Raw genomic sequence first — 27253 nt, forward strand, 5'->3', positions numbered from 1 at the left:
TTGCCAACATTTGGATGTTATCAGTGTTCTGGTTTGGCAGTCTAATAGGTGTAGTATCTTTTGTTTTACTTTGCATTTCCCTGATGACATATGATCATCACATATGTGGGCTATTTTTTTACATGTTTATATTAAATCTGCTTATATTTTTTGGTGAGGTTATCTATTAAGGTCTTTGGCCCTTTTTAATTGATTGTTTCCTCATTGTTGTGTTTTAAGGGTTTTTTGTATATTATGGATAACAGTCCGGTAGCAGAAATGTCATTTGCAAATATTCGAGTTTCTGGCTTGTCTTTTCATTTTCTGAAAGTGACTTGCAGAGCAGATATTATTAATTATAATGAAGCCCACCTTATCAATTATTTTTTCACAGACATGCCTTTGGTATTATATCAAAAACATGATTGCCAAACCCAAGGTCATCTAGGTTTTCTTTCATATTATCTTCCAGGAGTTTTATAGTTTTGCATTTTACACTTGTTTATACTTCATTTTGAGTTATTTTGTATAAAAGATGTAAGATTTATGTCTACATATTTTTCCTCTTCTTGTATGTGGGTATTCAGTTCTCCCCATATCATTTGTTGGAAAGACTTTCTTTGTTCCATTGTATTGTCTTTGCTCCTTTGTCAGAGATCAACTGACTGTATTCTGAGTGGTCTATTTCTTAGCTCTCTATTCTGTTCCATTGATCTATTTGACTAGTTTTTGTGTCAGTAATACACTGTCTTCATTATTGTAGACTTATTTAAGATTTTATTTATTTATTCATGAGAGACACAGGGAGAGAGAGAGAGTGAGAGAGAGAGAGAGGCAGAGACACAGGCAGAGGGAGAAGCAGGCTCCATGCAGGGAGCCTGATGTGGGACTCGATCTCGGGACTCCAGGATCATGCCCTGGGCCAAAGGCAGGCACTAAACCACTGAGCCACCCAGGGATCCCCCTGATTATTGTAGTTTTACAGTAAGTTTTGAACTCAGGTAGTGTCAGTCCTTTGACTTTGTTTTTTTCCTGTGCTGTTATTTTGACCATTCTCGTCTTTTGCTTCTCTCTATAAACTTAAGAATAAACTTGTTGATACGCATATAACTTACTGAGATTTTTTATTGGGTTACAAAATGACGTCTTGACAACATTGAGTCTTCCTATCCATAAACATGGATCATCTCCCCATTTATTTAGTTCTTGATTTCTTTCATCACATTTGTTTTTTTCTTCATATAGATATGGTTTATATGTTAGATGTATATAAAAGTATTTCATTTGACAGGGTACTAATGTAAATGGTAATGTGTTTTTAATTTCATATGTCATTTGTTCATTACTGATATATACAAAAGCAGTTGAATTGTTTTTATATTAACCTTGTATCAGGAGGGTTTTTTTTTTTTGTGTGTGTGTGTGTGTGTATGTCAATTCTGCAATTTTTACCTAGATAATTATGTTAGCTGGGAACAAAGTTTTATTACTTCCTTCCAAATCTACATACCTTTTATTTCATTTTCTTGCCTTATTTTATTCACTAGTACTTCTAGTACAATACTGAAAATGAGTGGTGAGAGGGAACATCCTTGCCTTGTTCCTGATCTTAGCAGCACAGATTCTTGTTTCTTGGCATTAGGTATAATGTTAGCTGTAGGCTTTTATGGATAGTCTTTATCATGTCAAAGACATCCCCTTCCATTCTTAGTTTGCTGGGATTTTATCATAAATGGATGTTGGGTTTTGTAAATGCTTTTTCCATATGTATTGATATGATCATGTGATTTTTCTTCTTTAGCCTATAAATATGATGTATTACCTTAATCTATTTTTGAAAGTTGAATTGGCCTTACATACCTGGGATAAATCCTACTTAGTTATGTTGTATAATACTTTTCTTTTCTTTTTTTTTTTTTGTATAATACTTTTCATACATTGTTGGATCGAATTAGCTAATATTTTGTTGAAGATTTTTGCATTTGTGTTCACAAGAGATATTGGTTTATATCTTTTTTTCTTGTAATATTTTTGCCTGGTTTTGATTTAGGGTAATGCTGACCTCATAAAATGAGTTAGGAAGTATTCCCTTTGCTCTTACCATCTGTAAAAGATTATAGAGAATTGGTATATTTTTTTCCTTGTTTGGTAGAATTTTTTGATGAACCCATGTAAGCCTGGTATTTTCTTTTTTGAAGGTTATTAATTACTGATTGAATACCTTTATTGGATATAGTTCTACTCAAATTTTCTTTTTCTTGTATGAATCTTTTAGTTGTGTATTAACAAGAATAGGTCCATTTCATCTAGGTTATCAAATTGGTGGACATGGTGTCATTTATAATAGTCTTTTAATTTCCTTTTAATGTGCATAGAATCTGTAGTGATGTCCTCTCTTTCATTGCTGATATTAGTAATTTGTGTCTTCTCTTTTTTTTTTCCCTGATTAGACTAGTTAGCCCAATAAAGTATTGAGCATTTTAATATTTTTAAAACTCAGGAAACTAGGGTGAGAAAGTAATTTTCTTATAATTTAATAAGTGTTATTTATAAAATCTGTTTTTAATTGGTAATTTTTTGATGCTTTGTCATGAAGGTCAGAAATGAGAAAAATATTCTCTGTTATCAGTATTGTTCTTATTATACTAGATGTCTTGGTCAATTACATATAATAAAAAATAAAATTAGAGATGTAAAAATTGAAAGAGGAGACATAATTGGCCTAATGTAGACGTAGTATGATATTTGACATAGAAGCAATACACAACAATTAGAATACAAAATTCAGTTAAGGTACCAGACACAAAATGGATATCAGTAGTAAATAGAAATCAGTAGCAATGACCAACTATACCTGTTTAAAAACATTAGGCTAATAATAACAAGAATATTATCTAGAAATTACACTAACAAAGAATGCATAAGAACTTACTGCTCAAAATGTAAATAACTTACCAAGTAAGAAGGAGCAGTAGGGAAGAAAATAAAATAAAATAAAATAAAGTACTCTTTCTCTCCCTTTTTTTAAGATTTATTTATTTGAGAAAGAGAGCATAAGCATGAGGGAGTAAGAGGGAAAGAAAATCTCAAGCAGAGAGTCTGTGCGGGGCTTGATTTCACAATCCTGAGATCACAACCTGAGCTGAAGAGTTGGTCATTTAACCGACTCTGCCACCCAGGTACCCCTAAACTACTCTTATTAAAATTATTAACCATACCTGCTGTTGTTATTTTTTAGTGGAAGGATAATAGAGAGCCCTAAACTATATGGTATTTTAGCAGGATGTATCTTATCTCTCAGTATGCTAATTGTTAATAAAGCCAGAATCTGGATTATGGATTGTTAATAAAGCCGGAATCTGGATTGTGGAACTTAATACCCTGGAATACAATCATATAAATTATGGGAATATAAAAAGAAGATATTTTACAATTGAAATATCTTCCTTTTTGTAATGTATGTCCTGCTTTAATCACTTGAAACCTCATATGTGAATTCTAAGTCCTGGTGCTTTCAGATATATGAATAAAGGACCCAGGGAGCTAGAGAATTCTCAGGCGTAGCCATGTTTATGTTCTTTGTGATTGCCTGGACCTTTTAGATTGCTGGTAAGAAATCTATAATTTCTTATAAGAAAAACTATAATTACTGTGAGTCTGATTTGAGTCTTCAGCCTTTTGTATTATGTATAAATCTTATAAAGAGGACCTCAGTAAAAGCTGAAACATGTTCATGGATGGGCAAACTTAATTTTAAATATATCAATTCTGCTAAAATGTATCCATATACTCAATGAATTTCCAACAGATTTCTAGGAGATGCTTTTGGGAAACTACATCTATACTATAATTTATGTATCAAGATAAAGTTAAGGGTATCTATTATAATTCAAAAATGGAAAGTTAGGGACACCTGGGTGGCTCAGTAGTTAAGCGTCTGCCTTTGGTTCAGGGTGTAATCCTGGAGTCCCAGGGTCGAGTCCCACATTGGCTCCTGCATGGAGCCTGCTTCTCCCTCTGCCTATGTCTCTGCCTCTCTCTGTCTCTCTCAGGAATAAATAAATAAAATCTTTAAAAAAATGAAAAGTTAAATATACATACATTATATGCATATAGCTGTGTGTCATTATTAGACAAGATACTTAACAAAGATATAATAGTAAAAAAGTGTAGTTTCTGTAAAAGGCTGAAAGATGAAAGCACAGAAACAGATCCATGCACATGTGATTACTTCATATTTGATAAGTGGTTGTATGTATATTGGGCCGTGGGAAAATTACACATTTTTACACATTTCATTAGTAGATGATATATGGAAATTTGACTCAGCATATGGACTTCAAAACGTGGATTACAAAATTGGGTGAAAGATTTCTTTACATAGATTAAATACCCAAATGTCAAAAGTAAAATTAAAGTTAATGACATAAGAAAATGGAGAGTTTTGTGACCACAGAGTTAGGAAAATTTCTTTAAAAACAAATCCTTATAGTACAGAGTGTGCCAAATAATTTTTACTTTGGTTAGGTAAAAGTGAAAGATCTTTAATAAAAAACTTCATTATAGGGAAAGTTAACTGCTCTATGAGAGACTGGGTGTGATATATGTAATGTGAATATAAGCAAATGATTAATGTATATTATAAAGGAAATCATTCAGTTCAACAACCAAAGGAAATATTTGAGAAATGTGCTGAGGACATGAATAAAGATAATAGTTAGCATTTATATAGCAACTATTGTGTACTAGACACTGCACTAAGCATGTATACATATTAATTTATTTAACATTCACAGAGTTATGGCTATCCTCATTACAGATGTATAGACTGAGGCATGAACAGGTAAATAATGTATCCACACTTATTTTTGTCTAAGTAATGATGGAGGCAGGGTGTGCCCTTAGGCTGTGTTGGTCCAACATCTGTTAATTTGTTACATTGCCTTTTGAGGAAATATCCACATAGCTGATATGTTCACAATCAGCTTAATCAGTAAATATGGAAATATATATTAAAACAAAAATTGCATACCTATCTTGCAAGCAGCAGATTGGCAAAATGTAAAGGCAATATGATGAAATGTAATGTTGGGAAATTGGAAACTTTAAGCATTGCTCATGGGAATATGAAGTTTTGCAGGCATTCTGGAGATGTTAATAATGTCTAGTAAAAACATATATGCAAATATCCCATGTGTAGCAATTAGTCTCATAGTAGAGTACCCCTAAAAATATTTTCCACAAGTCTACAGGGAGATATTAATAAAGATAGTCATCGCAGTGTTGTAGTTTTGAGTAGCACAGAGGTGTAGACAAATTACAAATCCATTATTGGAGAGTAGATTTATAACTGTGAGCTCTAGCTATGTGGTGGTATGATAAATGAATATATCAAATATAATGAATTATATTTATTATAGAAGAGCCTCAATATGGTTCAAAAAACATAATGTCGAATGGAAAAAGTAAGAACATAATATAGTTTATAGGACAATACTGTTTTTTAAAAATGAAAGCACATTTCAAAACAAAACTTGATTTTTTTTTGTTAAAGATTTTATTTATCTGTTCATAAGAGACACAGAGAGAGAGGCAGAGACACAGGCAGAGGGAGAAGCAGGCTCCATGCAGGGAGCCGAATGTGGCACTTGGTCCCGGAACTCCAGGATCATGCCCTGATCTGAAGGCAGATGCTCAACCACTGAGCCACCTAGGTATCCCAAAACTACATAATTTTTAAAAGACATTGTTATACCTAATTCAACATAAGTTAGATGGATTGAAAATATATACATTAAGTACATTAGAAAAGATGCCATGGTTGTGTGTGGCAAGGGTAGAGTATGGGAATTCACATTATGTGAAAAATGCAATCAAAAGCAGTTGAAAATGTAAGAAATTTTAACTTACAAACCTGAATGTTTCTAGAATATTCATATTTATATTTGGTTGATTGGAAAGAAAATAATGAACAAATTTAATATGTAAATATCCTCAAGCCCATTATGTGTTATGAATCAAAAGATTTAATATCTTTAAATAAGCTTTTATATTTATTTACTTTTTAAAAGATTTTATTTATTTGAGAGAGAGAGTGAGAGGGAGAGCACACAGAGGGAAAAAGAGAAGCAGATTCCCTGCTGAGTAAAGAGCACAAAGTAGGGCTGGATCCCAGGACACAAAGATCATGACCTGTTTTCTCTCTCTCTCTCAAATAAATTAATTAATAGAATCTTAAAAAGAATCATATTAAAATCAACAGCAAATGTTCTTGCAACAATTTAAAACTTACATGTATTTTACACTGTCATCCTTTAGCATACCTTTAACATATCTTTAATATTTTTCAACCTAAGGCTTCCGAAGCACTGGTCTTCCTTCAATCAGCACATTCACGAAGCATACATTTATTTTAACAGGAGCCTAGTGTATTTGTTTATTTTTATTTATTTTTATTTATTTTTATTTTTTTATTTATTTATGATAGTCACACACACAGAGAGAGAGAGAGAGAGAGAGAGGCAGAGACACAGGCAGAGGGAAAAGCAGGCTCCATGCACCGGGAGCCCGACGTGGGATTCCATCCCGGGTCTCCAGGATCGCGCCCTGGGCCAAAGGCAGGCGCTAAACCGCTGCGCCACCCAGGGATCCTGAGCCTAGTGTATTTAATTCGATTAACAATCAAGAAAAAATGTTTTAAAGAAAACATTTAAAATGAGCTTTTACAAATGTTAAGATAAAAATATTGTTATAATATGGCTAAAGGTTTGACATTTTAATATAAGGCACTATGAAAATGAGATACTAAAGTATCTATAGTCTTAATACATTTGATTTTATAACTTATTTATTTTAATGTCAACTGAATATAAACAGAATGAGAGTGTTTAATTCCTGATATTGCCTCTTGAGAATTTCCCTTGATTTTAGATATGATGTGAATACTGGATGACTCATTCAATATGATTCAGTGCCCTTGAGGAAGGTTGAATAGAATAGCTCAAATAGGGAAGATGAATTCCCTATAGCATCTCAGAATGTAGCATTTTTAAAAGCTAGAAATATTTTTCCACACAATTAGCACAAAATCACATTGTCAGGGATTTGCCTTCAGGTCATTAACTAATATGTTCACTAACAACGTGCACAAAGTAGATTGAAAAAAGATTTTTCTATCTGAATCAGAACTGTGGCTGATTCGGAATTAAACCGTGCTTACTGGAATTCTATCAATAGACTCCTACTTTTGGTATCTCTGTTGTAACTGCAATGACATTCAAAAATGTACTTTCTACCTCATCTATTTCTTTAATATCTAAATATGCTTTAAACAAAATTTAATTCTTTTATATTTGATCCTTCTCTTACTAGGAAAGAAATGTGTCATTTATCATAGAATGAAAAACAATGTGTATGTTCTCTTTGTAAAGCTTTAAGGTGTGTTAATGTTGTGGTATTTAAAGTGTATATAGAAGGATGATATTAAGTAATTATATTGTGACAAAGACAAAAAATGAGTCTTTAGGAAGAAAATTGTCTACAATTCATGATAAATGATGTAAAAATGTCCTCATTATTGTGAAATTTCAAAAAGCCAAAACTTTAGGGATGCTTTTGAGTGCTAATGTATCAGTTCATCCACTCTGAGTGGGATGAAAAATTATCTAAAATCAAGTCCTAAAAGGATTATCAATAGTCCTTGGATTGACATGGTATATCACTATAGGTAGGGCATGGAACAGTTTGGAAAGGGTCCTTATAGTGGCACAATCCCATGTTACAAAATAATAACTCAGTTCCTATTCATGTTAAGGGATGGAACCTGAGATTTTTACGTATGCCAAAACTAGTATATAATGTCTTCCTAGCTCATAGGGTTTTGTGAGAATTAAAAAGAACTCCTTTATTAGGAAGGAAAAAGTGATATAGAGCTGTGATTATAAAGAATCTGTAAGACCCACTCACCAGGAGAGTAACTAACTCACTTCCGTAATTCAATCATGTGCCTGAGGCATATATTTAAGAGTGTGCCTCAACAATATTGCAGTTTAATTGCCCTGGATAGTTAAAAAGCATTATAGCTCAAAGCTGGGTCAGAAACATTCTTCACGATACTACTATATCCTAGAGATGTCATATAGATATTCTGGAGTAGGTTGGAAACTTGAATCTCCACTTTGCTCTCTTTTTGATGTATTCATACAGACCACTGATACTACTAAGACAATCATCTGAGACAGCAGGTAATGGCAAGAGGCTGTGAGTGAGTCCCCACTTCCCATAAGTGAGCTAGAGTAACCAATCCCCTGCCAACTTGGACTTTCCTCCTCTGATAGTACTATCAGCCATCATGATGATGTCAAGAGAGCTGTTTAAGCCATTGAGACCAGCTAGAATAGGGAAGTCAGCATCTCAGCTTTCTCTACAGAATGGAATATGGTAGTTGAGAAAATTTGTCTTGACCAGAGAAGCTGATCTTCACTCAGAGATGCTTGGTAGGATTAGGTACAGTATCCAAAGGGTATATATCAAGCTCAGAAAGACATGATTTGTGACGAATAGAAATCTAATATATTGATTTTCCTTCTCCATTCTGCCCTGGTCCTGATTGTATTCTTTCTCCAAGGATCTTTGTTTTCTTCATATTAATATTTAGAGCTTTTTTGAGGAGATAATATGAGGTGTGTTTTGCAACTGCTTTTCTGAATCTTTGTATATTCCTCCATTTTGCTAATCATAAATTTTACCATGGGGAGTTTTTCTTTGTTTTTTATTTTAACAAATATATAACTCTTCCTTTTTGTATAGATTCTAGACTTTCTTTTTTATGATGATATGTTTTATGTGTTATATTACAATGTCATGTATTTTGAAGTATATCTGTGTCTTATGTGTGGTGTTATGGGCTGAAGTGTATTCTACTAAAAACTGTATGCTGAGTTCCCAACCCCCAATACTTTAGAATGTAACAGCATTTGGAGATAGGGACTTGAGTGAGGTAATTAAGGTAAAATGAAGTCACACGAGTAGGTCCTAATCCAATATGCCTGATACCCATATAAGAAACATTAAAACATAGTCACACACAAAGGGAAGCCTATGTGAAGACACAGAAGATGACCATAAGAAGCCAAGAAGAGACACCTCAGATCACAATCCTGCCAACATTTTGATCTTAGACTTGTAAGCTCCAGAAGAATGAGGAAATAAATTTGTTATTTAAAACCTCCAATCTGTGATACTTCATTATAGCAGCCCATGCAAACCAATGCATATGGGTACAGATATTGATGTATAGATATTTCACATACCCATACAAAAAATGGTGTGTTTTGTTGGTAGTGATGGAAAGAAGTGGAGAATGTACTTAACTTCACTTTATCAGATAATCTATTTTGAAAACCACTAAGTGGCTAATTCATCTTTTATTCAATGTATTAGATAACACTTATCATTTATTAAATTCCTTTATATACCTGCATCAGATTTTGGACTCACTTTCTGTACTATACAGGTGGCTATATGGAAGTTTGTCTCTGGAAAACCAAATTTTTGGACATGTCATCAGTAAAGGCGACTTGGAAACACAGTGACTGTTGTTGGCTCTCATATCTGACATCTGAGGTATTTAACTTAATTACAAAGTTTACCTAGTACTGTACTGCCTACTTTAAGATTGGTTCAGGAACTGTGGGACACATGACTTGATGCTATTGTAGGAGAAAAGTGGTTGGTTGTGAAGCCATTCAAAAACATACATATTATCTCTGATTTAATAATTGGCTATGTCTATCAGAAAAATAGATGAAGCTAGTCTAAAGTAACCCAGTTTTCTAGAATTAAACTGGGGGATCTCTGGGTGGATTAACGGTTTGGCGCCTGCCTTTGGCCCAGAGTGCAATCCTGGAGTCCCAGGATAGAGTCCCAGGTCAGGCTCCCGGCATGGAGCCTGCTTCTCCCTCCTCCTGTGTCTCTGCCCCTCTCTCTCTCTGTCTCTCTCTGTCTCTCTCTATATGTGTATAATAAATAAATAAATAAATAAATAAATAAATAAATAAATAAATCTTTTTAAAAAATTTAAATTGGCCCTTTTCATATAATGTCTGTTAAATGAGTATCAAGATAATCTTACAGAATATATGTCTGATTTTTTCCTAGGTTGAATGCAGATTAGAGGTATGATTTAAATGTACTTTAAAGCACTTGTACTTTTTTAATGTCCTATATAAATAATTAGTAACACATGTCATCTTATTTTCAGTTTAAAACTTAAAATACAGTATTCTGAAATTCCATTTACTAATAGCATTATTATTTCATTTAAATTGAAGAGCTTATGAAAATTTTAAATAATATCATCACTGCAGTTTTCACTTGACCATGACATTTTTCTGATTTGATAAAATGCATATAAAACAATGAATTTATCAGTGAATTTACTATTATAATTGTATACAGCAAAACATATCATTGCTAACTGAAAATGACAATTTTTTAAATATTAGAATTTTCAAACAAATATCATAAAATAACAGAAGGAAGACAAAAATTTCAGTTTATCAGATGCTTATTGTCTTTATTGTCTCAATCAGATTTATAACAAGCCCCATATCAGTTTCTAAAATTAATAAGCATTTATTTGGCACATAGGACTGTGGTTTGGTAATTTAGACTTGGCTTTTCTGGGTTCTTTTGGTTTATTCTGGACTAGTGCACATGCCTGTGCTCAGATGGTTGTTGGTTTATGCTGGGCTAGTGCACATGCCTGTGCTCAGATGGTTGTTGGCTTCCAGTGGGATGACTGGTAGAAATTGCATCTGCTTGATGAGTCTTCTACCTCGTCTCAAAGCAAACCTCAAAGCAAACCAGCCCAGGAATGCTCTGAGAGCAATGGTAGAGATAGAAGCATATAAGTAGAAATAGGTAAGTGTTTTGTTGAGGTTCTGCTTATGTCATTTGTTCACATCTCCTTAGCTAAAGTAAATCAGGTGGTTTAGCTAGGGTTCAGAGTGGGAGAACAATTGGAAGGAACATAAGGAGTGGTGACATAATAGATCTGTTTTTGCAAACTATCACACTTGGGAAATTGAATCCTTAGTATTCATAGAAAAGATTTCTAGAGGTTCTTTTGGTCTCATTTGTTACGGCATTATGTGTTGTAGTGATTCAGATTTTACCTCTAGTTTTATATTATAATGAGCTTAAATCACAAAGGTTTGAATTTTATCAAAGATATTAAAAATTTCCACTATGCAGTGGTATTAGTGATAGCTTCTATAAGCTGAATGTTAGATATTTTTAGGAGGTGTAAAAAACATCTATAATACATATAATTTTACTGTCTCAAAGATACATCCAATGGTTTTAGAATTTAAAAATAAATTAGAGCAGAATCATGTATAATACTAAATATTCTACTTTAATATTGTTGAGTAAACATATCTTTTTAGTTAATTTTTTCAGAAGTAATACAAATATCAAAATTAGCTGAATCATTATTTGTTTCATTTTATTTTTATTTAGTAAAATAAATAGCCCTAAATACATTCTCCTTTGTTGATCCAACTGTGTGTCCTTTGGCTTTTTACTATGAATTAAATTTAGTTTATCAGATCTCATTCAGTGCAAAAATCTGTAATTTTGGACAGCCCTAATATTTTCCTAGCATCTTTAACTATACAGTGATTTCTTTTTGGAGATCCCTAGTGAGCCATTTTCTTGGGATTGCTGTCTGGCCTATTACAGTCTCTGACCATAAGGTATGGCGTCCTGCACATAAAATAGCTGGTGATATATTCTGTTTCCTACCAAATTTCTGCAATTTTCCAATTACTTTTTGCTTTTCTTTCCCCATTTCAAAATTATGTACTAATTATATTTCTTAAGAACAGTAAAATGCTAGTCATGATTCTTAAGTAGTTACATAAATATTAAAATATTTGCCTTGATAAAATTAAAATAATAATAATGCTTTAGAGGAAAAAAGGTCTTACTTCATTGTTTCAATTATCCACTTATTTTTTTCTGTTTATTTTTTTTTTTAATTTTTATTTATTTATGGTAGTCACAGAGAGAGAGAGCGAGAGAGAGAGAGAGAGAGAGAGGCAGAGACACAGGAAGAGGGAGAAACAGGCTCCATGCACTGGGAGCCCGACGTGGGATTTGATCCCGGGTCTCCAGGATCACGCCCTGGGCCAAAGACAGGCGCTAAACCGCTGCGCCACCCAGGGATCCCTATTTTTTTCTGTTTAAAATATGAATCATGGTCAACAAATTATAGATCATTAATGTCTTATGAAATTTGTTCAAAAGATAAATAACTAATGTTATCAATATCTGAAATTAATTGGACAGTATTCACTAGAGTGTACAAATTCAGGGATTATAAAACATCTAGATTTTATTGTTTTCTTTAAGCAATTTTCAAGAACTTTGACTTTGCGTTAGTCTTTAACAACTAGCTTTACTAACTAAATAATAAATAAGTAAATAAACCCTTAATTCATGGTATACAAAATTGAAGATACCAGTGTGACATCATGAATGCCAAGTTGGGAAAAGATGTGTACAGTCGACCCTTTGAGCCAATTATTAATAGTCTCTCTGAGCAGACTTCAGTACCACTCAGTCCTTGAATATCTTGTCTCACTATTTTCAAATAATATAGCAATAGCTTTGGCTTATTCTTGTAGATCTCTGCCAATGAAAAGACCTACAGGGATTGATAATAAAGGTTGTTTCTGTGGACCAGGGGCTGTGACTAAGTAGGGTACATTACAGGAACTACAGTGAACAGGAGACTAGTATTCTTGCAGGCAAATATCACTCTAAAGTAGCCAGATAATTAAGTCAGAATCAGTGTACTTGCCAATCATAAAGGTGTCGAGGTACGACAATGAGGGTGTAGACCAAGGTGATACAGAGGAAATAGTTTTTGGAAATAAGATCCGAGATGCTGAGTGGCACATTTCTGGACTAATTCTCTACATGAAGTTTGAAGTCATACAGAAGAGGTAAAAGCAGGAGGGGAGAAAAGAAATATTGTAAACCAAATTCCAAAGGTTTTAATGTCTGAATGAGATCAAACAAAAAGTCTGAATATGAAGTATTACATAACATAGAAGTGTATCTCATATGTGCTTCATTGAAACAAATTATTTTGTAGATTTTGTAGGAGGAAACAGGATAAAATTTTTGTAAATGAAGACATGAAGAAACCTACACTAGCTCCATCTTTGCTAGTGCCTAAAAGCTTCACTTGCAAGGCATACTAAGCGAGCGCTATCATTGGAGTCTTTTAGATTAAGAAGACAAAGGAACTTACAGAAAAGAAGTAAAGATATTGGAAGTTTGATAAAATATTCAAGAGGGTGAGGACGGATGTGAAATTGGGATATATTAGTGGTTATATAGAGTATCATAGAGTATAAATCAAAATGAAGAAGGATGGACCTGAGATCCTGGAACTTAAATAAATGAAGATTAGTATGTAAGTTTTGACCTGATGGTGCCTTAAAGAAAGTTGAGCTATCAGTAATCTCTAAGTAGTTATTTGGAACAGTCATGCAACTGTTCTCTTCTGTAATTAATGACTACTGGCCTGGAGGAAGGGCAATCCCATTGGGAACATTAGGTATTCAGGTGACTGTCCTTTCTGGAAACGATGAAGGAAGATCTAGAAATGAACAACAAGAAGGAAAGTTCATATACACTGAAGTTCCTGCATTGTGAGCATCAAAATGCCCTTACTTTTCATCCAAAAGTATTTCCTCTTTTTAACATAAAATACCCACGAGATTAACATCTAACAAAAAAAATATAGAAGCTTTTTAATGTACATGTAAATGCATCCAACTTATATGGGAAAATATAATTTCAATATAGTGTTTCATAAATATGGTAACGGCATTTCAGAAGAAACTTTTGATTAGTAAGGGTAAAACATCAGACATGATAAGTGATATCAACATAAGTTGTTTTAACCTATTCCCTACTTACATAATTTCTCACTTGTAGAGTGGACTATAAAGATAAATCAAAATTTCTTCATAGCAGTGCCAATTTTCAAGTTAGCATTTGAATTCAAAGAGGAGATATTGAAATTCTGATCAGTACGTAATAAGCCTACACATTAGCCTTGCTGCTGATTTAACTATGATGCAATAATGACAGCTCTCTCACTAAGAGGAGCCACTGATAACTATACCCACCCCATGGACACAACTCTTCTAACCTCATCACCAAAAGGAAAAATAGTTTATTTCCCCTAAATACTACAGAAGGGAATTTGCAGGACAAGGACTCTTCTGTGAACATTATCAAAATTAATATGTAGGCAATAAAGCTATATATTCGTAAATCCCTAGAACATGAAGTTGGCCAATCTCCTGCCTGCAGACTTCTTCCATATCTTTCAAGTTAGAAACAATGATACAGGCTTTGCATTTCTTCTCTCTCCCGATTAAAACACACATCAGTCAAGCATATATCTACAAACTTTGCTTTTTAATCTTTTCCAAGGCTGATTATTTAGATGGTGTTATGCTTGTATAAGTCACAACAGTGATCAGCAAACTGTTTTCAGGTAGATAGTCTTTCTTAAAGGATAAAGTAATAACATTTTATCTTCTTTTATACTCTGTGGAATCATTAAAATCAGGGGATATGATTGTTTCACTTTTTATACCTAAGTGTAAACATCTTAATAGCGCTAATTACAGGTATTCGATAAATGTATCTTGGTCTTTTACAGATGTGGCAATACCTAGGGAAGACAAAGAAGTGTTCCCTTCCCGTAGTTCTCTTATTCTCCCATTCCTGGATACCAGATGATAATCAGAATGAGATACAGTTATATTTAAAAAAAAATAAACATTTACCCTGAATTTAGTGCCCAAATTTGCAATGGTGAAAAATAAGATATGGCATGAACCCTCTATGCAGTTGGTACTCTAGTGTTCTGCAACTTTTTGCAAAATTATTTTTTAAGGAGCATTCGATTAGATCCATTATCAACATTAACACTTATGAAAAATCCATTTTTTCCTTTCCCAATTTGCATCCATTATGAACTGCTTCATGCATTCACATTCCAAACTCTGAAACCCCTGTTTTAAGCTTGTTCTCTCACTCCTTCTTTGCTTTCTTTAACACATTGGTTAGGTAGAACAGCCTCCCTCCCAGCAAGCAAAAGGAGGATGATAACTGAAAGGAAAAATAGAGAGTGGGAAGCTGCGGAACACAAAATTTTTGTGTTATCGACTATTTTTAGAATTCCTCTTGTTATTTGATTGACCTCCTCAACTAGATCACCAAAATAAGCATAAAGAGGCAGGATGTTCTATACTATTCATATCTATTTTTTACAATACCTATGAATGAAGTATGTAAAACTTTATATTTTGTTCTATTCATAATTCAAGAGCAAGTTTTGAGACAAATATTTCCACTGTGCTGTTAATTTCTTACAATATTCATACAATGTCTTTGAAAGTAAAGGTCAATCCCCTTGTCTATTCAGTGTCACCTTTTAAGCAATGCATCTTTGCAAATTGTTCTAGAATAATATATGCCTCTAATAGTAGTGTGAAGTCTAAGTAAACCCAAAAGAATCATTTCCTTTTTTTTTTTTTTTTAACTTTTCAGAACTTTATTTAGTTTCCAGGACCAGATACTGAGTACTGTAAATTTCCAGGCTTTTGACTTCAATCCCAACAATAGTATTTCACCTTCAAAAGTTTTAATTGTTTTTACTGGAATGTCAATGGTCTTCGTGGTTCGCTGGTTACATCTTCAAATCAATTCTTTTGCTTTGTTTTATTCTTGTGCTTTTTTCCAGCAAGTGTGAACTGAAGAATCTTATTCCACTCCTCAAGGACCTTTGCCTCTTCCAGAAGGGCTTTTTCCTCCTCTTGAAGAGCTCGGTTTTCTTCTCTAAGAGCCATGTTCTCCTCACGAAGAGCCTGTGCCTCCTCCCACAGAGCTTTTTCTTCCATCTCTATTGCTATTCCTTCTTTCATGAGGGCTTGTTCCTCCATCTTGATTGCTCTCTCCTGGTGTTTCAAGGCTTTTATCTCCTCATGGAGAGACCTTATTTCTTCCTGAAGAGCTTTTGCCTCAGTCTGAAAGGCCTTCTCCTGTTCTCTGAGAGCCTTGATCTGAGCTTTTAGGCCTCGATTCTGTTGCCAATAAAACTTTCTTTCTGTGTTCAAAGCATTGATTTTTTCCCCTGCTGGATTTTGGCTCTCTAAGATCACATTTTTAAACTTCCATAGGACCTCGTTTTGCTCTCTCAAGGACTGATTTACCTCCGGGATCAACTGGTCCATTCGGAAGGCTTTGTTTTCTCGTCGAAGAGCTTTATTTTCTCCCCAGAGGGATTTGTTTTCTTTTCTAAGAGCCTTGTTCTCATCCCTGGACACCTTATTGTCTCTCTGAAGATTTTTTTCGACCTCGTGAGACTCATGTTTGAGCTTATTTTGATCTTGGGTACAAGAGAAAACAGATGAAAACAAGTGCAATATTCTGTCTCTATTTATCCACTTTGATTGAGAGACAGCCATTATTTCTTAGTGTTTTATCTGAGCAAAATATATACACTTCGAATATTCTGGGTTCATACAAAGGTGAACTAATGATATTTACAACAAAAAAAATGGTCCTAAATTTGTTGCAAATTTCTTCATATAGAATTGGTTGTTGTATTGACTTGTACAAGTAATATAGCAGGGATCTAAACAAGGCTCAGTCAGGTCCACTGCAAGAGAAAAAAGTCAAAATATGAAGACAATTCAGTAATTTAACTATCAGGATGGTGTAACAAAGTTTAAATCTCAACACATGTAAATTGCAAATTAATAATTCTAGGTTACGTGTTGAATATTGATCAAGGTTAACATATTGAATTGTTGTGTTAAACTGAGGTAAGTTCTGAGTTCAATTACTTCTACCAAGCTATTAATTCATCCTCTAATGTATTCATTATTTATAATTATATTACCGGTTATTGATGTGGAAAAATACCATGTATTTATAAAAACACTTCTGGCTTTGTAAGAATTAGAAAACATTTTTCAAAGAAGTTATACAACATAATTTTACCATATTTACTTAGATATTTGGTAGTGTTATCAGATATTTAAACAGACATTCATGCTTACATTTCTGTTGTCTCTAAATTCCCAACAAACCTGAATCCTCTTAGTACTAGAAAATAACTAGGCAACATTTTATGTCATCTATAGTGATGTCACACAGTGTTGACACTAATGAAATAATGGGTGCTATGTATAGTGTTTGGCTGTTTATTTGGTGTATATTTTAGTAAAAATGTAAGTTAAAATATAAGGTTATATTTAATGCTTTTCCATATTATTAAATAAATGTGTATTTAGTCCTTGATCTGATGTAAATAATTACAATTAATTTCAAATTTTAAGTTTTGTTATTATAAAGTAACTTTATTTTATCCTAGAATCAACAAATATTAGGAAACACTGTACAATCAAAGGTGAAAGTATTTTAAATGATTTTACAATCACTGCTGAATACTTATTATAAAATAAATATATATGTTATACCAAGGAAATAGCACTAGTAACATTTTAATTCTAATAATCTTATCTAAGATAAATTTTATATTATTCAATATACTTCACTACTAGAATATAAAGCAAAAGAATATAATTTTTTAAAATGCAAACTTTTGATGAAATATTAAAATATTTGTATTTACATACATGTTATGTTTTAACTAAACTTCTAAGTGTGTACTTAGTTTAGGTATAAGCTTGAAAATGGAATATGTAATAGCATGTATAAGGCAAAACCACTCACCTCTGATTAAGATTTGCCAATTTATTCACTGTATCAGGTTTTTTAGTAGCTGCTCACATTATATATGTTTAACAAGGTTGAAGAAAAAGTATTTTTTTTCACACATTCCAAACTCTGTATTTAACTTAAAAATAGTAAAACATAATAGCATGGAATGAGAGTTAATGTAAAACTAAGAAGATCCATGTGAAGGTTTTCAATTTCTTTGTTTTTAACTTGATGAGAGTGAAATATCCCTTTGATCATCTCTAGCTATAATTGAACTGAGAAAGTATTTTATGTGATTATGTGCCAACTTCTTTATATTAGTGTTTCTGCTTTTTTTGCTATTGCTACCATGGTAGCTAAAGATTCAGAAAGAGTTCCAAAAGATAAATAGCTCTGGACATTCTATATTGGAATGAATAACTTTTGAGGTTTAAGGGCAAACTAGGAAGGAAGAAAAAGATCTCTGTAGCCCTGATCTATTGGATAAATTGAATTCATAATTTAAAATTTTTCCTCAAATTAACTGTAGACCCAGATGGTTTCATCAGTGAATTCTTCCAAATGTTTAAGGAAGAAATATTATTAATATATCCCTGAATTTTTTCAGATGATAGAAGAAAAAAATTAACAACTCTTTGTTTTGAAACCACATCACCTTATATAAAAATTTTACAAGGATATTACAAGAAAGAAAAACTATAGCCTAAAGTATCTCATAAACAGAGTTGTAAAAATCCTAAACAAAAGATAAGGAAACCAAGTGCAATGACACATAAAATAAATTACATATTATCACCAAATTGGTTTTAATTCATGAATGTAAGATTGAGTTAACACTGGAAAATCAATTAATGTAATTCTACACTTACAGACCAAAGCAGAAAACTTACAGCTTGTGCCCAATTGAGAAAAGTGATGTCAGGAGATTCAGAGAAAAGCATTTGATAAAGCAAAACTTAGCACAGTTTCATGATTAAAAACCAAAACTAAGCCAACAATTGTCACCACAATTGTCACCACTAACAATGTTCTCAATGTAATAGGAATAGAAAAGAACTTAATTCAATTATGATTTGAAAAAAAAAACAAAACAAACAAAAACCTACAGGGGCATACCAGATAATGAAATACCAATAGATTGCAAATACATAAGGATGCCCACTGCTACCATTTTCATTTTTAATGTTCTGGAGTTCCTTATTGCTGCAAGATAAAATATACAAGATTGGAGAAATAACAGGCTCTCATAGTTTGCAAATAATATTGCAAACATTTATAATACAATAGCTAAGCAATTAAATTTAAATATGACTTAGCAAGCTTATTGGATGTAGGTCAATCTAGAATTCAGTTCTATTTACATATATTTAACCAAGAAACAATTGGAAAATGAATTTTGTAGTTATATATCATTTATATCAGCAGATAAAACTTGTGAATATAAATCTGTGCAAGACATCTAAATAGAAACATAAAAATTATTGAGAGAAATTCTAGACATATAAGTAAAAAGGAAGAATAAACCACATTTATGATTGGAAGATTCAGTATTGGAAAGATGTAAAGTTTCCTCAAATTGATTTATATGTTCAGTGGCTCCCCTTGAAAAAGAATCCCAGGAGTTTGTGCAGATGTGCATGTATAAATTGAAAAATTGATTCTGATATTTCTACTGAAATATAAAGAGCCAGGAAAAGCCATGACATCTTGAAAACAGGTTCATCTTTTTAAAAAGCTATATGGAGGGCAGCCCGGGTGGCTCAGTGGTTTAGCACGGCCTTCAGTCCAGGGTGTGATCCTGGAGACCTGGGATTGAGTCCCACGTCCAGTTCCTTATGTGGAGCCTGCTTCTCCCTCTGCCTGTGTCTCTACCTCTCTCTCTCTCTCTGTGTCTTTCATGAATAAAATAAAATCTTTAAAAAATAAAAAAATGAAAATGAAAAAAATAAAAAGCTATATGGAAAAGTAGGTATTAAAATAGACACATGGATCAATGGAATAGAACAAAAAACCCAGAAATAAACCACAGTTATATAGTCAATCTTTAACGAAGAAAGAATGAATACACAATGGGAAAAAGTCTCTTCAACAAATGGTGTTGGGAAAACTGGACCACTTTCTTTCATCATACATAAAAATAAACTCAAAATAATTAATGACCTAAATGTGAGACCAGAAACCATAAAAAATCCTTGAAGAGAGCACAAGCAGTAATCTTTGACATAAGTAATAGCAATGTTTTTCTAGATATATCTCCTAAGGCAAGGGAAATAAAAGCAGAAATAAACTATTGTGACTACATCAAAATAAAAAACGTCTGCACAGTGAAGGAAACAATCAACAAAACTAAAATATAGTCTATTGAATGGGAAAAGATATTTGCAAATAAGATAAATCTGATAAAGGATTAGTATCTAAAATATATAAAGAATTGGTACAACTCAATACCGAAAAAACAAATATTCTAATTAAAAAATGGGCAAAAGATGTGAACAGACATTTCTCCAAAGAAGACATACAGATAGCCAACAGACACATGGAAGAGATTCTCAACATCACTCATCATCAGGGAAATGCAAATCAAAACCACAATGACAGATCATCTGATGCCTGTGAGAATGGCTAAAATCAAAAACATAAGAAATAACCAGTGTTGGTGAGGATGTGGAGTAAAAGGAGCTCTCTTACATTGTTGGTAAGAATGCAAACAGGTGCAGCCATTATGGAAAAGAGTATGGAGATTCCTCAAAAAATTAAAAATAGAACTACCCTATGATCCAGGCATTGCAATACTCAGTACTTACCCTCAGAATACAAAAACACTAGCTTAAAGGAAACATACACCCCTATATTTATTGCAGCATCATTTACAATAGCCAAACTATGAAAAGGGCCTGAATCCACTGATATGTGAATGGATAGAGAACATATGATACACACACACACACACACACACACACAACTGAAATATTATTAAAAATTAAATCTTGCCATTTGTGATGATGTGGATACAGCTAGAAAGTATAATGCTAAGCCAACTAAGTTGGTTAGAGACAAATACTATATGATCTCACTCATATGTGGAATTTAAGAAAAAAAAATGAGCAAAGGGAAAGAAAAGAGGGAGGGGGATAGACAAACCAAGAAACAGACTCTTAGCTATAGAGAATAAGTCAATGGTTACCAGAGGGGAGGTGGGTCAGGGGAATTAGGGAAATAAGGCATAGAGATTTAAGAATACATTTATGATGAAAAAAATGATATTTAAAAATCCATATACTAAAATAAATTGTATAGTGTTAAATTCAAGGAAAGATCGGTAAACCATGGTTCAGAATAGTTGCTAAGAAACAGACCCACATATTCATGAACATTTGCTCCATGGAACAATGCTGATGAATCTCACAAACAATAAAGTCAAGTGAAATAAACAATATATACCATATATGACTTCATTTAAATAAGATCCCAAATCATGCAATAATGTATGATATTATAAGTAAAAAGTAGAAGTTACTTCTGAGAGTAGGGATGTGCTACTATTGGGGTGATGGTGTGTTCAATTTTGGTTATAAGTGGGGATTCTATTAGTTTGTTCATTTTTTGATCATTCATAGAGCAGCCCACATGATTTATAAACTTTTCTGCAGGTATGATTTATTAAAATGAAAATAATAATGTAAAAAGGCAAGAGAATGAATTCATGTGCAAATTGATCTACTTTTAATTTAATTATTTTTATAGAAGTCTACCACTTAATAGCAATGTTATCTTGGACAACTTACTGATTTTTTTTCTCCATTTCATCAACTGTCTAGTAAGGGATATCTAACCATGTTCTTATGCAGATACAATGCATTAAAATACATGTAAAGAACTTAGAAGTTTGCCTAGCCCATAATGAGTGAATTACCATCATCCACTATCATCATCCTTTTGTTTTTAATTTGCTTATAGTGAAAAGAACTTTATAGAATATCTTTACAGCTGTATCAAATGACACTGTTTTTCTAGTTCTTTGATTCAGAAAATTTACTGTGTTTCAAAATTTCTCAAAATTCTTGGTCAAATTACTGTGCCCATTGTTGGCAAATATATTCTCTTAGATCTCTTCTGATAAATCATAAGCTTCAGGATGGTCTTGCTTTTGGTATGATTTAAATAAATAGGGGAAAGAGAGGCAAATAAAATGACTTCTTAGCTGTTTATTAGAAATAGAAGACACAGACTCAATTAAAGGAAAACAAATGCCATATATAATAACAACATCATTTTAGATAGTTTCCAAGCTTTCAAGCTTTTTCTAAACATCTGTTTATCAATTTGTAGTTGAATTATCTGGTTTCAGACTTTTAATTTATTTTAAACTTTGACTGGTGGCATATTTTAAATAATGTAACAATGTTCATGTAATTGCAGACTGTAGGGTAAATCAGACTGTAGTAGAGATTGGAAATCATGTCTTCAGGAAGCTTCCCTTAGCTGGTCAGGAATCATCCAGCATCATTTTGTGATTAATATGATTTATTTTCTGTGTTCTTTCAGTTGAAGGCTTAGCACATGTTGATTGCATAAAAATATTTAAACTAGGGTAGTCTAAGCCTAGCTCTGTCACTTTCCAGTTCTAAATCACCACTATCAGTGAGCAGTCTCTGCTCTGAAAATCCGTAAACTCAGGCCATCAGAAGATGAACAGCCTCAGGACTGTTCAGGAACACAAGCCCAGAGACATTTGAGATAAGGATGAAGTCCTAAAACCTTAAATTGTTTGTAAATCTTAAATTTTGTGTTCCACAAGTGATTTGAGCTCCCAAGATTGGGAAACTAGCACAAAAAGAAACAAAGTACAAGCAGGAATGAAGCATGATAAATGTGGTGTCACTGGGGTTTTGAGGAAACATTCCCAATTAGCATTGTTTTGGTCTGAACTGGGTTCCCTCCAAATTCATGTTGAACTCCTAACCTCTAGTACTTGAAAATGTGAATATATTTGGAGTTAAGTCCATAAAAAGGCAATTAAATTAAAATGAGGTTATTGTGTGGGTCCTAGTCCAATATGACTGTGCCCTTATAAGAAATGGAAATTTGAATATAAGACAGGCACAGAAGGAAAAGAGTACCATGTCTAAGCCTCAGAAGAAATGAACATCTTCACCTTGAACTTCTAGCCTCCAGAACTATAAAATATATTTCTGTTGTTTAAACCACCCAGTCAGTTGTACTTTGTTATGGCAGCCCTAGCAAACTAGTAAAAGCATCCTTCTCTGCTTAAGTTTGGCAGGGGGGGGAGGGGGGGAGGGGAGGGGAAGATATTGACCACCAACTGATTGGTTTGCACTCCTACTTTACCATTTTGCACAATTTTCTAATTTCTATTCCTCCTTTGAGTCCTTATTTCTGACACCCAGTTCTGTATTAATTTTGGTCTCTAGCTAGGAACTCAGTATTTACACTGTGAGTGGGCATGTTCCATGGTGCACCACCATGGCTCTTTTCTTCTGTTGCCTCTTAGGGAACTGTTTACACTTAAGAAACCTGCCTCCTTGGAGTGGTTTCTTTCTTATATGAAGTTAACCAATTTAAAATCAACTTGAGTTTCTGTGGTTCTTTGCACCGGCTGGAAGACTCAGAGTATGTATGCCGTTTGTAGTTTTCTTCTTGACTGGGAATTAAAAAAAAAAAAAAAATGGGACTGCTAATCTAGCTCTCCTATATAGTCTTTGCATTTACATTTTAAAACTAGAACCTCCCTAGTGCTGTGAATACACACAAAATTTAGCTGGCCCATGATATAAAGGTAGCATGTATTCTATAAATCAGATTTTAAAATATCTCTAAAGATGTAAGATTCTCTTGCTTCATCTTTGCCTACTTAGAAAATGCTGAACTTGTGAAGTAAGCAATAAACTGTGCCTGCTGAAGCCACTGAATGAACTACAAATATGGTTGTTAGCTTGCAGGATCACAAGCAATCTAGGCTTTGCAGAGGGTAGCTGTGATGTCTCCATGTCTTTTGCTCACTAAACCCCAGTAACCAGCCTTTACTTATCAGACCCCAATCATGGGTTTCTGTTTGCTGGTAAAGCCCATGATTCTGTTTTGCAGAGCACTGCAGTGCCCCAGGTGGTCCCTTGTTAGCTTTCTTTGAAGCCCAAGCTACTTTGCCAAGTCTGTAGATGTCTAGCACTTATTCTGAAGTCTAGGCGTCTTTTCTTAAGGTGTCGCCTTGACTCAAGTACTTGTGGTCACCACAGAACTGGCTTGAACATCTTGCACAAGTCTCAGAACTTTTTTAAATAAATAAATAAATAAATTAATTAATTAATTAATTAATAATAAATTTTTAAAAAAAGCTCAACTGATTCAAATGTAAAAATATCACCTGGATAAACATAAGTCTTTTCCAGGTTTAAAATACCTTCCCCACAAAGTAAAATCCATGGCCTAATGCCATATATCCTGTACACATGGGTAGTCTCAATCACATCCTTAAATTTTGTTTTTGTTTTATGTTTTAGAATGTCTAAAGCATATATCAAATGTTAAGGTCTCTGAAATTAACTGCTTAAAACTGCAAATATCCCAGGGAGGGATAGGACCTTATAAAGCATATTTTTTTTCCAGGAAATCAATTAATAGTAGGTACTTCATGTGGGTAAAAAAAAAGTTAAACAAATAGGAGTTAATCACCTCACCTAACCAAGACAGAATGAGTAAGGTGGTGTCGATGGGTCAGAAAGGTTATTAATTGAGAACCTTCCAACAGATATGAAAAAGAAATGTCCCTCCCCACCCCCAAGAAGTAATAAATGAACAGAAAACTACCGTTGAGGAAAACTGTTGATGAAAGGCTGTGCAGGAACAGGTGTGAGAGACTCCAGTTCTGTAAGAATAGGGGATTTAGGATAAATACTGTCATCGTAAGTTTAGGGTAATAGAAAATCAGGAAACCTATAAATAAGATTTAAAATTGCCAGACCAGACAACAGCAGCCTTTCATTTTGTTGTATCTGTTTGAAAAGGTCAACATTGGCTTTGATTGTGGAGATCAGTTAGGATATGTTCCAATTTAAATACCACTTTCCATCCTAAAATTCCATTATTACCTTAAAAAATGACAATCAAAGTCAATAACAACCAAAACAACTTGTTTAATTTTAACTTGCATTCAAAGAACATTTCCTGAAGTTACAAAAACAAAATACAATTACCACAATGGTTTGTTTGAGTTAAGCGACTATCTAATTACTTTATAGAAAATTACCTTTCTTCTTTAAAACACTGTGAGGCTGCCAAATCTACTCCTGTTGTAGTAGGAGCCTCATGCTATTTGGCTTCTGGGCTCCATCTGTGTTCGTCTGCATCTGCTTTCATCCTCCTCAAACTCTTCTCAAAAGGAGCACAGAGAATCTGCAATTCATGTCAGGGCAGTCAGCCAGATTAGAAGCTGCCAAATATCAACATCAGGTTTTGTGAGAAAAATTAAGTTACTTAAGCCTTCTCTCTAGCACAGCAATAATGTTGGATGAAAGGTTATGCAGTTTGAATCTCTATTTCTACCCTGCTGGGTAAAGATAATTTATAAGTGAAAATGTGAGGTTATGATGTGATTTGGACATTTTATGGTGACCTAACCTTTTCAAGTGCTATTCTTACTGTGTCTGGTTATCATGTTAGTGAATTCTTTTTTTCTGTTTTTCTGCAGTTGTCACACTACAACATGGAAAGTAGAATGTGAATAGCTTCACATATTAGATTTTTAAAGGGTTTTGTGGTTCTCTGCACATCTTCAATAATTCTTCTGAGCAGCAAAAGTGCTGATATGCATGCATTTTCATTCTGGTTATTTTCTTCCCAATAAATGATTTTGGACTGATTTCTAATAACAAAATTTAAAATTCGAGAATGAAAGCAATCAGAAACTTCAAGGGCTAGATATTGAATGGGACATTTGATTAATATTTTCAATATTAATTTTGCTCATGAGTAAATGGTAAAAATAATAATAGCATATCCTCAGGTTTACTTTGAGGTTTAAACAAATTAATATATGTAAAAAGTTAATAATATATAGTTCATGATGAATGAAATTAGTTGCAATTATTATATTAATGCATATTTTTAAAGATTTTATTTATTTATTCATGAAAGACAAAGAGAGAAAGAGGCAGAGACATAGGCAGAGGTAGAAGCAGGCTTCCAACAGGGAGCCTAATGCAGGACTCTATCCCAGGTGGGATCATGTCCTGAGCTGAAGATAGGCACTCAACCACTGAGCCACCCAGGCATCCCTCTATTAATGCATATTTTAAATTCTAAATGAAAATTAAATACTGTTAGTAACAACAGCAGAAGTATTTTAAGTGTTTGTAATAAAGGTAACAAAATGAAAATTTTAAATTTAAATATCTGTTTATCTGTAAAATCTAAAAACAAAATATTTCTATGACTTTCTCAAAGTCACTTGGTTACTATCAAAAGGCAGAACTACAGGATTTGGTCTACAAATATGTGATGTTCTGTGTTATAAATTCTCACAGATCAAATGGATATCCGAATCTTAGAAGTCTTGGGTGAACTTTTTCAGACTACACTGTATGGAGCATGATTTTTATCTTCTTGAATATTAGATATAATTAGTTGACAACTCTAAAACACTTCATCATTGTTTGAGAATACACATGACTTTTATAAAATATCCCAGAATAAAGGACTGATACAGTTTAAGATGTAATGAAGTTAGAGGATTAGATATGCAGACATGCTGTAAACCAAGTGGCCTACTTGTTGAATAAAAAAAGAAGAAAGTCCTTATTTTATTCATGAATGCAAGCAATAAATTAGTATCATAGGCAATAGTGAGCTGATTTGGTAACTATCACTCAGGATCTTCTATAGGTCCTTAGTGTGTTTATGTCTGTGAATGTGTGTGCATATTCCTTTTTCTTTACATACACCAAAGAACAATTTTCATGCCTAATTTACTTTCTAAAGAAATTTTTCAAATTTTTTGAGAGCTTAGCTACAGGAAACTCTCATCATTTATTCAGCTTTCTCTCAAAATATGTGGTTAAGAAGAGATCTTAAACTATTTTTAGGAAGGCAAATTGCCAATATTAATGTATCTCATCATTTAATGAGCCATAGATCATAGATCGAATGGCCCACAAAATTAGAAGACTGAAATTATAGAATGGGTCTCTCAAAGTCTCGATCAAAAGAGAGAAGAGACAGAGACTTTGAGATAAACTATTGCAAACATTTCTTCATATTCTTTCTTAACCATTTCTGTCCCACAAATTCTTATGATGCAAAAGGCAGAAAGACAGGTTCATTTTGCAATCTTGTTTAGGTCCCAGGTCTCCACTAATATTTCATAAAGGGCAAGAGCACCAGTTGGTACTGCACTGTGCTTTTAAAAAATCAAGTTTTCATATTTAATTTTAATGAA

The 27253-nt window shown here is 33.2% G+C and overlaps 1 protein-coding gene and 1 long non-coding RNA gene across 5 annotated transcripts in view; one reads left to right on the top strand and one right to left on the bottom strand.

Annotated features, from left to right (window-relative positions):
• The window catches only part of LOC144287923 (uncharacterized), a 151709-nt gene that overhangs the window by 63143 nt on the left and 61313 nt on the right, over nt 1–27253 (top strand). For both annotated transcript variants that reach the window (XR_013355746.1, XR_013355745.1), the window contains exons 2-3: nt 9494–9603; nt 10138–10155. This is a non-coding gene — a long non-coding RNA (uncharacterized LOC144287923). The remainder of the gene's footprint in view (nt 1–9493; nt 9604–10137; nt 10156–27253) is intronic.
• Nucleotides 15594–25220, bottom strand: LOC144287921 (uncharacterized). Of its 3 annotated transcripts, none has more exons than XM_077855420.1 (2): nt 25067–25220; nt 15594–16735 (listed from the first exon to the last, which is right to left on the bottom strand). In XM_077855420.1, the coding sequence occupies exon 2, from the start codon at nt 16539–16541 to the stop codon at nt 15777–15779; it is 765 nt and encodes a 254-aa protein (XP_077711546.1). In that variant the 5' UTR covers nt 16542–16735; nt 25067–25220; the 3' UTR covers nt 15594–15776. The 3 variants fall into 3 exon arrangements, with proteins under 3 accessions (XP_077711546.1, XP_077711547.1, XP_077711545.1); XM_077855421.1 differs by lacking the exon at nt 25067–25220 and adding an exon at nt 17815–18062; XM_077855419.1 differs by lacking the exon at nt 25067–25220 and adding an exon at nt 17139–17244.

This window comes from Canis aureus, chromosome 17, assembly GCF_053574225.1.
Source record: "Canis aureus isolate CA01 chromosome 17, VMU_Caureus_v.1.0, whole genome shotgun sequence".
Taxonomy (NCBI): domain Eukaryota; kingdom Metazoa; phylum Chordata; class Mammalia; order Carnivora; family Canidae; genus Canis; species Canis aureus.

Coding starts and splice junctions, on each gene's coding strand:
- LOC144287921 (XM_077855420.1), bottom strand. CDS start 16,541: ATGGCTGTCTCTCAATCAAAGTGGATAAATAGAGACAGAATATTGCAC.